The sequence below is a fragment of the Schistosoma haematobium genome, chromosome ZW (genome assembly GCF_000699445.3).
Source record: "Schistosoma haematobium chromosome ZW, whole genome shotgun sequence".
NCBI classification, from domain to species: domain Eukaryota; kingdom Metazoa; phylum Platyhelminthes; class Trematoda; order Strigeidida; family Schistosomatidae; genus Schistosoma; species Schistosoma haematobium.
The window spans coordinates 72,454,091-72,469,456 of NC_067195.1; the positions used below are offsets into that span (position 1 = coordinate 72,454,091).

General features: G+C 37.9%; 1 protein-coding gene across 1 annotated transcript in view; it reads left to right on the top strand.

Annotated features, from left to right (window-relative positions):
- Window positions 1–966: 966 nt before the first annotated feature.
- The window catches only part of MORN1 (Alsin), a gene marked incomplete at its 5' end in the record, with an annotated part of 34,719 nt that continues 20,319 nt past the window's right edge, over window positions 967–15,366 (top strand). Inside the window, 6 exons of the mRNA XM_051218853.1 lie at window positions 967–1,139; window positions 1,173–1,245; window positions 5,480–5,610; window positions 5,653–5,764; window positions 6,713–6,919; window positions 15,132–15,308. Coding sequence (XP_051072390.1) covers window positions 967–1,139; window positions 1,173–1,245; window positions 5,480–5,610; window positions 5,653–5,764; window positions 6,713–6,919; window positions 15,132–15,308 — 873 coding nt within the window. The remainder of the gene's footprint in view (window positions 1,140–1,172; window positions 1,246–5,479; window positions 5,611–5,652; window positions 5,765–6,712; window positions 6,920–15,131; window positions 15,309–15,366) is intronic.

Here is a 15,366-nt window from a genome sequence, read left to right on the forward strand (position 1 = left end):
TGCGTCAAACTGGCCAAAAAATGAGCTTCAGTGTTACCAGTTTGCTTGGAAGGCATTTTTGTCACAGTTACCATAAGACCCCAAATCGTAGGGCACCAGAACTTCTTTTAGGCAAGAGTTTCCTAAGTTGTTACTGTAGTCTGCAGCAAGTCTCAGATGGACTACTTTACACTTTGAAGTGTTAAAGGCAAGTCCAATGTCATCTGCCCAACTTTGAATTCGAGTCAAATTCTCCTGAAGTGCCGGTATATCCTCTTGGTTGCTTTTCTCTCCAGTGTTTCACGTCACCAGCAAAAAGCAATCAGTTAGACGATACCTGTCGTGAAAGATCGTTTATACAAATGAGGAAAATGAGAAGTCCTAGTACAGAAACGTGTGGGACCCCACTAAGACATCTCATAGCTTGAGAGAAAGTGAAGTTAACCTTGACATTAATATGTCAATTTTTTATATATGAAGTGAGCCAATCAACTAGAGGCGACTAGATACTCAATCGTTTGAGCTTATTGATAAGACATATATGGTTGACCCTATCTAAATATTTTGAGAACTCAAGGTGTATGACGTCAACCTTCCCCTTGCGATCAAGGATGGTTGTTCAGGGACAACACCGTCTTTGTACTAATAGCAGTATGATGCCTCTACAGTTCTCACCTTTGCTCAGATCTCCTTTCTTCAGTTTTTTGATGAGGTATCCCTCTTTTCAGTCCGTCAACTCTTGTTCCTCCTTCTAAAGCTTTTTGAATAGAATATGGAGCATGTATGCAGTTACATTTATATCTGACCTCAGATCTCCAAATGGTATGTTGTCAGGTCCTACTGCTTCCCCATTCTTGATTTGTTTGATGTTCATCGTGATTTCTTCCGTCATTGATGGAGTGACACCTATAGGAATGTTTCTATATGCAAGTGTTTAAACTTGTTGTCTTTAAAATGTCATGGTAAAATGCCGTCTGCAGATTTGAAATGTCAAGCCCACCAACTCCGAAAATTGAGATATTGGATGATGAGGAAAATATTGTTAACTTAGAAGGAGAAGAAGATACAAATGATAAGTATCTGTCAACTCTCAGTACAAATGACGAAGATTTGAACAACTATGTGCAGTTATTCGATTTATATCCACAAATACTTCGCAAGTACAGTTTTCTTAAGTTTTTGTGAGTTAAAAGGTGTTCTCGTGAATTCAAAAAGACATTTGGAGTAGTAAATGAAATAGAATACGAAAATGGAAATACATTCGAGGTTCGCTGTTGTATAATATTTTGATTGTATTATAAGTATACTTATTTAATAGAATATTTAAATAATAATGACAAGTAGGTAGAGGCATTTTGCAAGAGAAACTTCTCACGTTTTCTCAAAAGTATCAGAAATTTTCGAAACTCTTGAGTCGTTGTGTAGATTTTGTTATAGTACGTCTAAACTTTAAGAGAAAGACCTTCCCTGACCGGGTTTAGTGTGGGAGTTGTAGTTCCAGGTATACCAAAATTACTTGTTGACCATTTCTCAAACTTCCCCAGAATTGATGGAATATCTTATAAAATGGGATAGTTGCTGGTATTTTAATTGATTACCTCGTTATTTCTGGATTGTCGAAGTTTGTGATACAACCTGTGTTACTGAAACGTGTCAGTGTTTACTTTTAGAATACTGTAATATACCGTAAATAAGTATCACTTGATGCCAATATACTTTATTTTAGCAGTGATTGAGGAAAACTAGACAGAAAACATGTGATATGAAAGGATGAGAAGTACTAAGTGAAAGAAAGCTAAACATTTATGTAGAAATCAGAATTACAGCCGTTAAGATAAATCATATCGCTCATCAGTTGTCATTTTTCAGAAGTAGGGATAGTAGATCAAACGATCTAAACTAGTCCTCCCAATTGATACTACTGTGAAGGTCTAATTACGCTTTGAATATATTTAGAAAAAGTTTTGGTATTACGTATTCTTATGGAAAATCTCAATAATTCATTATCCAATGCAAAAAGCAAAGCTCCGGCAGCAAACTATGTGACTCCAGTTTTATATTTCTCAGATGATCGGTCCTATATGGAAGAAAGCAGTAAGATACATTAGTACGACACTCATGGTTTGGTGTACCGTATGCCAGTATTAAACCACCTCTTAACCTGCGATTAGATAACTAAAATGAGTTGAGACGTCGCATTTTGTTCTCAGAAGATAGACAAAAGACTTTTTATCGTTTCGGTCCCTCACTGTCGGACCCATTTGATCGTATTCACTTCATGCTTGAAACAAGGATTCACTTCTTGAATCCCACATTTCAAATGAGACCTCACAAACACCGAGTATGATGCCTTAGACGTTTCTTCATATCAATGACGAAATAACTTACGAATAACCCATTAAACCCTAAAGCCTTTGGCAGTGGCAGCCTTGCACTTGCTTGCCGCTCTTATGTCACTGTTAATTATAACCTCTAGAATTTATAGTCCTCATGTTCATAAGCATATTTTTACCCTCACCCATTGCCTCTTATCAATCAGAAATTCGCTTGTCAAATTTCTAACTTTGTAATGGATTCCCGAATTTTCCAGTTTTACTCTAAGACCTAACTAAAAACTTTGTTTAAGACCTTACGTATATCTATGAAAATTACATTTATCGGAATCTTACTGTCTTTGGATGTATCCCAATCCTCTCTTGAAACGAGATTTGTCAAAAATCAAAAGCCTCTCCAAAATCATGTTCTCCTCTCTCTAGAAAATTACTAGATTCCACATAATTTAGAAAAGCTGTTGAGTAGTCTTTTCCCGCAGTTTAACAAGTGAATTGACCAGATTATCGATCCGATAACTACTATCTAAGTATGTACTTCTCCCACCTTATTAGCCAAGCTGATTGCTGCTTCTTCTTAGTCTCTTGATAATTAAGACTGCTTCGGAGATATGCTACACAGTGTTGTAATTGGTTCTAAAATAATATCTTCCTAGGCTTCCATGATCATAAAATGAGTATCATCAGGAGCACCAGGCTCATCTGGTTTGAGACGGCAATGTAATCGTAGGACAACTTCCTTTCCAATAATCAAAGGATCCATCCAAAAATTGCCATTATTGCAATTAATAGTTTATCTTTTACCGTCATGTGTAGAAAGCATTTTTCAATCAAATACTTCGGCGATGCTTCAAGCGGATCCCATCACTCCTCTGAGTTTTATTTTTATATGCGACAGTAACATTTTTGAACTGTTTTCACAACCTCTGATCAATTGTTTTGCATACAAAATTCTAGCCTACAAACGCATTACATGCCCTTCTAGTCTTACGATAAGTGTGTCTATACTGTTCAAAGCCTGTTGAGATAAACATGCTTTAATGCCTTCTCTACGTCTAAAATGTTTCTCGACATTTTTAGTTATCTATAATGGACAGTTATAGTGTCTACATGGTATTAAGCACGGTAAAAATGCTGATGTAACAGCTAAATGTGCCTTTAAGTATATGCCATGTTTCTTCACTTGATGACCTAGTATCCACTGGCCAGTCCATTGCTACAGCGTACTTTAAAAAATTCTTTAGTCAACATTGTGTTCATATACCTCAAATGAAATTGTGGAAAAATATAAAGAATGACAAAAAATGTTTACAAATTAGTCTTATCTCAACTATTTCCGCACAATCTTTATGTGACTCAGTAATTTGTTGTACTGTTAGTTACTAAATTTAAAACTGCTGTCGTTTTAAACTTTACCAACGCATATAGTTACTCGATAATCTACATCAAAAATATCCTATCTCAACGTATTCAAATCAGTCTACTGGCTAGACAAGTAGATCATATATAATTCAGTGTATTTGATGTAGTTTTTGGATCAATTATGAAATTGATGGTTGCGTCTGTTGTGGGTATATTTTATATTACCAACAAATCTTCATATACAGCACTTCCATCTTCCTAATAGCGAGTCGTATCTGCGTTTGTTATTTTATACAGTGTCAGGTTATTGGTTGTTTCCACAGGATATAAAAAGTAGCCATATCAGAATTTTATGAAGTTGCAGCAATTATTACCAAATTAAAAACATGCCATCAAACAATGATAAAAGTTTTTAGGTGATATGGCCAAAACGGGTCCGCGTGAATGACATAAAAACACTTTCCATTTGTTTTTATGTGTTTGACGTGAAATTATTCGGCATTGTTCTATTTTTTAGTTTCGTTTGTTCGTAGTCTATTCTTTTTCTTGTATCAGAAATCTCACATTTTTATTATTACTGTCTTTACTCTTCTGCTTCTCCATAGTTGGCATGTTTTCTTCCTGAGTTAACACCAACTAAAACTAATACACAGTTCAGTTAAATTCTATGTTGTTTCTATCTTCGCATGTATTTGATTGAAGAAACATTTACACAACTGCTTGTGCTTAAGACGTCTTTACAATTGATTGATCACTGTGTAGCGACTAATTTCATGTATGTAAAGTCTTTCTTCAGTAGTCAGTAGTAGTCAGTAGCGCCTGTTACTCCCAATGGAGCATAGGCCGCTGACCAGCATTCTCCAACCCACTCTGTCCTGGGCCTTCTTTTCTAGTTCCATCCAATTCTTGTTCATTTTTCTCATGTCTATTTCCATTTCCCGGCGTAATGTGTTCTTTGGTCTTCCTCTTTTCCTTTGGCCTTGAGGATTCCATGTGAGGGCTTGTCTTGTGACGCAGTTGGGTGCTTTCCTCAATGTGTGTCCTATCTACTTCCAGCGCTTCTTCCTGATTTCTTCCTCTGCTGGGATCTGGTTTGTTCTCTCCCACAGTACGTTGTTGCTAATAGTGTCCGGCCAATGGATCCGAAGTATTTTGCGTAGACAATTGTTAATAAACACCTGTATTTTCTGGATGATGGGTTTCGTAGTTCTCCAGGTTTCTGCCCCATACAGTAGAACTGTCTTGACATTTGTGTTGAAAATCCTGACCTTGGTGTTGGTTGACAGTTGTTTTGAGCTCGAGATGTTCCTCAGTTGTAAATATGCTGCTCTTGCTTTGCCGATCCGCGCCTTCACATCTGCATCAGATCCACCCTGTTCATCTGGTCAAGGCAACTGGATATCGGGTGCTTGAGGCTATTTAATTATTGACCGATGGTCATAACTCTCATAATACATTGGTTTGTTTACTAGAGCTTCAAAATAAATATTAACGTTCTGTTGTTTTTAAAAACATATCCACGTAAAACTAAGGTAGTTAATCCTAAAATGGACGGTAATAAATACCTTCCAGTTTATTCATGGAAAACTTACTCAGTTAACTCGTAAACAAGACTAAACTCACGAAGCCTTGTGAGAAAGTAGACATCAAAGATAACTCTCGCAAACCTTCTTAAAAGCACTATCTTGATCTGTGGTTCATTTAATTAGTATTAACCATTTTGTCTGTTATCTAGATGTTTATACTTCACGTAAAAATGCGAAACCAAATTGTTACAGATTCCCTAAATTTTCCTTCATATAAAAAAGGGAAAAATCGTCAATGATATGCTACATGGTCACGGTGAATTTCACTGGGATGAAACAGGATTGGTGTATATTGGCGACTTTATAGAAAATAAAATTACTGGGCGTGGAAAAATTATTTGGCCGAATAAAAGGTTTTCTTATAGAAAAATAACTATGCTTTACTAAATATCTAGTGAATATATTGGTGATGTTGTTGATGGGATCCGACATGGATTTGGCACATACACTGACTCCAATGGTCTCCAATATACTGGTCAGTGGAAGAACGGAAAGAAACAAGGAAAAGTAAGTACATTTCCATATATATAATAACATTAAAGAATTTGTCCAGAATTATCCGATTTCAAAGAACAATCTTGAGTAAACTGCAATACTTTTATCTACTAAGCGAAATTTCAAGTTACAAAACCGATAATCCGCTATTTATTCTCGCCTTAACTGGATAATAATTACGTTTTATGAAGTAACTAGAGATTTTATTTGGAAAAGATAAACAACGGAACACCAAACAAACTTTAATAAATATACATCATCTTAGTAAATATCACTGCTATTAAATATCTGTAAAATGCCTCATTTACATGAAATTTCAGTTCACTAGTGAGAAAGAAAACGAATTAGTATAAATAAAGCGTCAAAGCATATAGCTATTTGTTTAATACTAAAGTTACTGACCATTGTATTTAGGCTTTTGTTGAAAACCAGAATCTCTGCAAAACTATTCAAACCTTGTTAGCGCAACGATTAAAGAGCTTCATGAAAACCTCGATGAATTTTCAGTTGGTTTAGAATTTAGCTAATCTCATATTGATGCGGCTATATAAAATAAGATTATAAGTTAACCAATTACTTTTTAGTCTCTAGCAACTCTCTCATTCTTTACAATTTCATAGATAACTACTCCGATTTCCTCTCGAATTTACGAGTTAATTGATGTATGAATGTAATGTTACCGCTATAAAGGTGCTAACTCTCAAACCAACACTTGTGTTTTGAACAGGACAACACTTGTGCTAGCAATAATAAAACCTTCAACACTGCCAATTAACCACTAGACTTAAGGTGTCACAACAAATATGGTTTTTCTGAATAGAAAAAACAATGTAACTAGGTGATGCTTAATGTGAAACCCTATAATACATCGTTTAATTAACATTTTCATGCAAAATTAAATACCCGGCTAAACATTTTATTGCCCTATAGTCCATAAAAACGCTTAACTTCAAATTTCAGGGTCGATTAAACTACACGACTGATGGTTCTATTCACTATGACGGTGAATGGGACTCTGGACTACGTCACGGTTACGGAGTGTATCACTACTCTAACCGGGCAACTTATGAGGGTCAGTGGAAAGATGGTAAACGTCATGGAGAAGGAACAATGCACTGGAGTGATCGTGATGAAATTTATACTGGAAGTTGGGTTGATGGAAAACAAGTAAATATAAGTTTTGAGCTATAAGAAATATAGACATTTTTCTTTATTTGAACTAAAGAAAATTCAATTGGGTTGTCAAATTACTATGCTATTAATCTGCCAATAGAGTAAAAAATACGATTTTGATATGAAATATTTATAGAATGTATACACCTATTTTTTAAACTTTGTAGGTTTATAGTGAAAAAGCCTGTTTAAATAAATCAAATTGACTTAGTTTGACCTTCATATCTTAAGCTAGATAGCAAATTACTCGAAGGAACTCGACTATAAAATTAAAACCAACAGTTTGATAAAAGAACTGAGCGTCAAGAAGTTAAAACAAGTTTTCTGGACGAAATGTTGGAATTATTTAAGTTTCAATATTTGAGATTATTTCAAATATAATTATCACACATATTGTTTACGATAAAATTAATTTGTCCAGGTAAGACAGTGTTAGGAATAAAGAGCAGTGAATTAGAATAATATAACTTTTGTAAAAGAAAGAATTTTACATCATTAACTTCGAAATTGTTATATCTTGAAAAAGCTGATTTTTCGATATACCGCGGATAACTGAGCACTAGAACACCAAAACCCTTCCAAGTCGCAATAAGAAGACAGAAGAGTAATGGAAGGAATATTATTCCGAACAGTGTCAATCATAGTACAAAATTGTCAGGTATTTATAGTTTTTAGTGAGAACGAAATCATCATTACAGTCTTCCAATCCGCATACAGGGGGTTATTAGCATTATCCAATCGGGAAGCTACACGTTGGAATTCTAGAACATTCTTCTGAAAGGTGATTGGATGGGACGTCTTCGGCTCCTTCTGAGCCTCTTACAGCTTCCTCGAGTTTACCAGTGGTCCGTCGTCACACCTCCCCCCTTTAAAGTCCGTTGTGTAAGATTTTTTTCTTGGATCCACCTGAAGCTTGGGTGTCGCATTCCTCTTGCGGTCCATTACTCTCGAGGGTTGTACAGCTTTCTCTCTGCGTCGTTTGTCTTTTCGATATTTGCGCTCATGATGGTTCTTCCGAGATGAATCTACGAGCAATTGAAATGGGAGCCGGTTTTCTGTGACCACTGTACTATCATTTCTTTGCATTTGATTTATATGTCTTATGCATTTTCCGACACCCTTCCGGACTAGGTACAGTACATTTCCGATTCGACGTTCTATGACACCTGGTTCCCACTTCCTATTACCTTGATATGATCTGACAAGTACCTTTTCACCCACCTGGAAGCTACGATTGACCTTACGATCTTCATTCGTGGGTTTATTTGTCTTTCTGGGCGGCAACATACTGTTAAAGACTGTCCGGATTTTCCTTCCGAACATACACTCGGCCGGAGACTTTCCTTCTGGTACTGCCGGATTAGGGGTAACTCTACAAGACATTAGGAACTTATTAATCACTTGTTCCGGGACACCTTCACCTCCCCCTTTGACCAAAGCTCTTTTAATCGTATCCACGAATCTTTCTGCCTGGCCATTCGACTGAGGATGGTACGGAGGAGATTGTAGATGCAATATTCCATTTTCGTTGCAAAAGCGTTTGAAGGCGGATGACATAAACTGAGTACCATTGTCGGTCACTAAGATCTCTGGAACCCCAAAACAGGCAAACAATCCTGACAATCTTCTTATGATACTCTCTGAAGTCGTATTCGGCATGTCATATACTTCTGGCCATTTTGTGAAAGCATCTACAACAACTAAGTAATTCCTGCCTTGTATCGGTCCGGCGAAATCAGCATGTATTATTTGCCAAGGCCCGTCCGGTTTAGGCCATGGTTGTGGTTCGGCTTTCGTTGGATTCTTCGCAGCCTCTAGACAGGACCAACAACTGCGACATTTTTGCTCTATATCATGGTCCATTGACGGCCAGTATGCATAGCTACGAGCTAGTGATTTCATCTTACTTACCCCTGGATGCCCGCTGTGGAACTGTTTAATGACTTGGTGTCGAAGATTTCTGGGGATAACGATACGATGGCCAAACATTATACATGAATCGACAACTGTTAATGACTCTCGTCGACGAAAATATTGTAAGAGTTCTCCGTGTAGTCTAGATGACGGCCATTTGTTGAGTATGCAATGGCGAACAATCTTCAATACATTATCCTTCTTGCTAGCCGCTTTGATAGCTTCGAATGTGACTGGGAGTCCGGAAACTGCGTCTGACAATATTTTGTGAACCTCGGCCTCGACATCTATAGCAGCTACAAGTACCTCTTCTTCTTGTTTTTCATGCAGACTAATCAATCTTGAGAGTGCATCTGCCTGTCCGAAATCCGTTGTTGGTTGATACTTTATCTTGAAATCATAACCCAGCAGTGTGGTAGCCCATCTCTGTAGCCGGTTTGCTGTATATACCGGGATGCCTTTTTTAGATCCAAAAACTGTCAGTAACGGTTTATGGTCTGTAAGTAAGGTGAACTGCCTACCAAACAACATCTTGTGGAACTTTTTTACAGCAAATATAATCGCGAGGGCTTCTTTCTCTATTTGACTGTAGTTTCTTTCAGTCATAGTCAGAGATCTCGCAGCGTGAGCGATTGCTTTCTCAGACCCGTCAGGGTAGGCATGTGAAATTACTGCTCCAATTCCGTAGTTCGACGCATCTGCTGCGACTATAATTGGAAGATCAGGATCATAGTGTGTAAGGAGAAGGTTCGACGATAGAAGCTGCTTCAGTTTTAGGAATGCTTCCTGGAATTCAGTTGACTAGAACCATTTGGTATCCTTTTTCAATAAGCAATTAAGAGGAGCACGATGGCGATGCAGATCTGGAAGAAAAACTCCATAATGACTAACCATTCCCAAGAAAGAACGTAAAGTTGATATATCCGTCGGTGGAGACATGGACTTAATGGCTTTGACATTTTCAGGATCAGGTTTTCTCCCGTTTTTATCGATTATGAATCCCAAATACCGAACTTGCTCCATGTAAAAATCACATTTTTCGGCACGCAGTCTGAATCCATAATCTGCTATGCGTCTAAGAACCGTATCCACCTTATTCTCTAAATCAGCATAGTCTGTACCCATGATCAATATATCATCGAGATAAGCCGCGGTACCAGGAATGTCTTGTAACATAGTGTCCATAACTTGTTGGAAGATTGAAGGGGCGGTCACTAGAAAACAGAGGAACTTTTGTTTTTGCACAACCGTATTTTATCTATGTAAATAGATAACACTTTCTACTTAGGTGGAGTTTTGCTCTCTGAGCTGGATGGTTTGGTCAATCTATTTTGTCATATGGCCCGTCAAATATCACGTGACAAAACCATCAATCAGAATACAGACTTCTATGACTTCTTCCCTGTGCCGAACAAATAATTCGTTAACCAGTACAAGCAGCCTTTAGTTAACTCAGATTCTTTATTAGTTCTATGTATAGTAACTTCTTACCTAACCCAGCGCGTTGAGTCCAAAACAGAAATATCAGCCTCCACTACATAAATCATGTGCTTCAGACATTCGCAGTTTATATATAAGCAAACCAGACTGCATCTTACCCTAAAACGAAAGGTAGTTATCATACAGGATTAAGCTAAAATTGGCTGTGTGGCAAACTGTAACGAATACATTGTGAATAAATTGAGAACAGTAAATTGTATAACAGTAGTTAATGGGTCAAATGAAGACTTATGATAAAATGAATATAAATATCTATGATCTACGTACTTAGTAATTATACGATAAGAATATATATATTTAAAACAGTCTACAAATAAGTCCTGAAAGTTACCATACATTTATTCCTAACTCGCACATAACACAACAAGCACATTGGGATTGATTCAATCTACCAATCAATAAGGAAAATTATGGGCAAATATAGGACCAAGAACCAAATCAAAGGGAGATACAACCAAAATAAAGAAGTAAACAATGACAGATTGAAGCTCAACAATGACCGATCAAGATCGAGGTCTACAGGACAAAATGTGGTTTAAATGTGGAGAAATTCGAACATTTCACTTCTATTTGAAGTTTGTGCTGATGATGTCGTTCAGAATAACGATGAAAGCTTCACTAATAAACCATCCAGTTCAGAGAACAAAACCCCAACTAAATCATCCACCTAAGCTTCGAATTTCCACCATTTCAACACCTTTTATTACGCCACCATTTTGTTGGTAACGATACTCACAGATCAAAGAGAAATTTTTCTGTGCTTAAAGTTCTACGTAACAGTATATGCAATTAGCAAATAATGATAGAGGTTTATGAGATTAGTGAGATAAGTAGTTGAAGATCATTTTTATCAGAGATTCACGTTATCATATCACGCAGATTATTCGTCTCAGTTCTTGGATTCAAAGTAGTGTACACCTGTGATCAAACAAAACATTGTATTTGAGAAATTCAGGCCTTGTGATAACTATACTTTCAAAATGCAGTCTGTTTTTTAAATGATGCAGTCATCACTCAATCTTATCAATGGATGCCATCCTTATTTCTGACTTTGTTGATTTTAAAGATCATACATTCCTAATAAAATCCCGTAAAATCTGTTTCAAAGACAGTCACCAATGTACATGTAGCTGTTAGTTATCTAAGTGTTTTGTTAATATTATTATCAGTTTTAGGTTAGGTTCTGTCATTGTTATGTTCCGACAAGAATAATGAATGGTAACTTTTGGGATCCATTTGTGGATCAATACTAAACGTATATTTCTATTGTATAATTATTGAGCAGCTAAACTATGCATATTCATATTCCTCTTATTAAAAGCTTTATTTTGACCCATAAACTATTATTATAAGTTTTACCATTCTTAAATTATTTTCAGTATATTAATTACTACCTCCCTCATTCACAGCCACATCTGGCTAATTCTTGTACAAATGTTGTTTCATATTTTATTGGTACGTTGTGGTCTGTTTGATTAGTATATAAACCTAGTATGTTTGAAATATAATGATTCATATCACAGATGCTCGGATTAGTTTTCTGGACTTAACTGGCTGGGCTAGACAGGAAGCGGGACAGTAAGGACTCTAGAATTCTCGTGCGAGTTTTATGCGTCATTGGTTCGATCGACAAGTCACTGCTCTCTAATTGGCGGTATCTTTAAGTTATACAACCCCGCCTGTAGCTCTTATAGGGTTACTGCCGGTCGCAAGCCCGGGTAAAGGAGGAGGGTTGGGCATGGGGTTAGCGTCCTCATCCCGTAGAAAACTAACTCGCTAAAAAAACGCCTACCAGAAAAAATAATCCAAACCATTTTAACTCTGCCCTGGGAGTTAGAAGGTCTTCATTTAGAAGAATTATGACGCTTCATGGTGAAAGCCGAGCTCCTTCGGAAGCCACGAGGCCGATGCCCCTTTTAGCAACCGGAGCAAAAATTTTTATAGGTACATGGAACGTTCGAACAATGTGGGAAGCCGGGAAGACCAGTCAAATAGCAATGGAAATGAGGAGATACAACTTAGCAGTACTGGGAATCAGCGAAACCCACTGGACCCAAGCTGGACAGAAAAGGCTAGCTACGGGAGAGATGCTGCTATACTCCGGTCACGAAGAGGACAATGCTCCACACACTCAGGGAGTTGCTCTAATGTGTCCAAAGTAGCACGAAATGCACTTGTAGGATGGGAATCTCACGGATCCAGAATCATCAAAGCATCATTCAAAACAAAGAAGGAGGGGATCACAATGAATATTATCCAATGTTATGCACCCACCAATGATAGCTCTCAACAACAGGTTCCAAGCCTTACAAGATCTACTGAAAGAAGAAGAAACTAGTATGGAGGACAACTGGAAAGGCATCAAGGAAGCATTAACTTCAACGTGTCAAGAGGTTCTCGGTCTAAAGAAATACCATCATAAGGAATGGATCTCTACAGAAACACTGGACAAGATCAAAGAAAGGAAGAACAAGAAGGCAGCAATAAACAACAGCCGAACACGAGCAGAGAAAGTCCAAGCACAAGCTGAATACATAGAAGCAAACAAACAAGTGAAGAGGAGCATTAGAGCCGACAAGAAGAAATACGTTGAAGAACTAGCAACGACGGCAGAAAAAGCTGCTAGAGAAGGAAATATGAAACAGCTTCACGATACAACGAAGAAACTATCAGGAAAATGCAGTAAACCAGAGAGGCCGATCAAAGACAAAGAAGGCAAGCCAATCACTGAAGTTCAACAACAGCGTAACAGATGGGTAGAATACTTCGAGAAACTCCTGAATAGGCCGGCTCCAATGAATCCACCGAACATCGAAGCAGCACACACAGATCTTCCTATAGATGTCAATCCACCAACGACGGAAGAACTTAGAGTGGCCGTCAGACAAATTAAGAACGGGAAAGCAGCAGGACCCGACAACATACCAGCTGAAGCACTGAAATCAGACATCGAAGCAACCACAAGCATGCTTTATCTTCTATTCAAAAAGATTTGGGAGGAGGAACAAGTGCCGATGGACTGGAAAGAAGGACACCTCGTCAAGATTCCAAAGAAAGGAGATCTGAGCAAATGTGAAAACTACAGAGGCATTACACTACTGTCAATACCAGGGAAAGTCTTCAACAGGGTGTTGCTGAACCGGATGAAGGATGCAGTAGACGCCCAACTTCGAGATCAACAAGCTGGATTCCGTAAGGATCGGTCGTGCACAGACCAAATTGCAACACTACGGATCATCGTCGAACAATCAGTTGAGTGGAACTCATCACTATACATCAACTTCATTGATTATGAAAAGGCATTCGACAGTGTAGATAGGAGGACATTATGGAAACTTCTTCGACACTACGGAGTTCCTGAGAAGATTGTCAATATTATCCAGAACTCATACGACGGACTACAGTGCAAAGTAGTGCATGGAGGACAGCTGACAGATGCATTCCAAGTAAGGACCGGAGTCAGACAAGGCTGTTTACTCTCTCCCTTCCTCTTTCTTCTGGTGGTCGACTGGATTATGAAGACCGCGACATCTGAAGGAAAACACGGGATACAATGGACAGCTCAGAATCAATTAGACGATTTGGACTTCGCAGATGACCTAGCCCTCCTATCACGTACACACGAACAGATGTAGATGAAGACAGCCAGTGTAGCAGCAGTCTCTGCATCAGTAGGCCTCAGCATACACAAAGGGAAAACCAAAGTCCTCAAATTCAAAGCGGAGAACAGCAATCCAATCACTCTTGATGACGAAACCCTGGAAGACGTAGAGTCCTTCACATACCTAGGAAGCATCATCGATGAACAAGGAGGATCCGATGCAGACGTAAAGGTGAGGATCGGCAAAGCAAGGGTCGCATTCCTACAATTGAAGAACATATGGAACTCAAAACAACTTTCAACCAATATCGAAGTCACAATCTTCAACAAGAACGTCAAGACAGTTCTACTGCACGGAGCTGAAACTTGAAGAACTACTACAACCACCATCAAGAAGATGCAAGTATTTATAAATAGCTGTCTACGCAAGATACTCAACATCCATTGGCCGGATACCATCAGCAATAGCCTTCTGTGGGAGAGAACAAACCAACTTCCAGCTGAAGAAGAAATTAGGAAAAGACGATGGAAATGGATAGGACATACATTACGCAAATCGTCAAACTGCATCACGAGGCAAGCCCTAACTTGGAATCCTGAAGGGAAGTGGAGAAGAGGAAGGCCAAAGAACACATTACGTCGGATAATAGAATCAGATATGAAAAGGATGAATTACAACTGGACGGAGCTAGAAAGGATTGCCCAGGACAGGGTTGGATGGAGAATGCTGGTGAGCGGCCTATGCTCCTTCACGAGGAGTAACAGGCGTAAGTAAGTAAGTAAGTTAAGCTATACATTAGTAGGGCACACCGGTCACAAGTTATAACAGTCATCCAGTATGAATGACTAACTGAAGTTAACGATTTCAAATAACTGGTTTCATAGTACCGAGTTCACTGAAATGCTAAGAGATGCCGATTTACACTTTTAACAGAGTTATGAATAATAAAAGAGCATAAAATCTAAACCAAAACGAAATGTACTGTGCTTCTTGAATTTAAGAACCTCGGGTCGATATCTTACCGAATCTCTAAACTTATTAGCATTTTAAAATAAACTACTGAAGAATCCAATGCCACTCTAGTACTTTAAGCCTTATTAAATATTGTGAACTGATAATTAAGTGGAATATTCTGAGATTTTGTTGACAAACCGAATATCAAGTGACGTTCACTATCTCTACATTTTTAGGATGGACTAGGTTGTCATGCGTGGCATATTCTTCGTGTTCGAACATCACAATATTCTTTGCCCAATGTATACGATGGTCAATGGGCAAATGGTAAACGTAATGGACTTGGAACATTTCATTATCCTAATGGGTCTAAATATGTCGGTTATTGGAAAGATGATCTGAAACATGGGAAAGTAAGTTTAGAAATGATAATTTTAAGTGTCAAATGACAAGTTTCTCCAGTTTCATTTT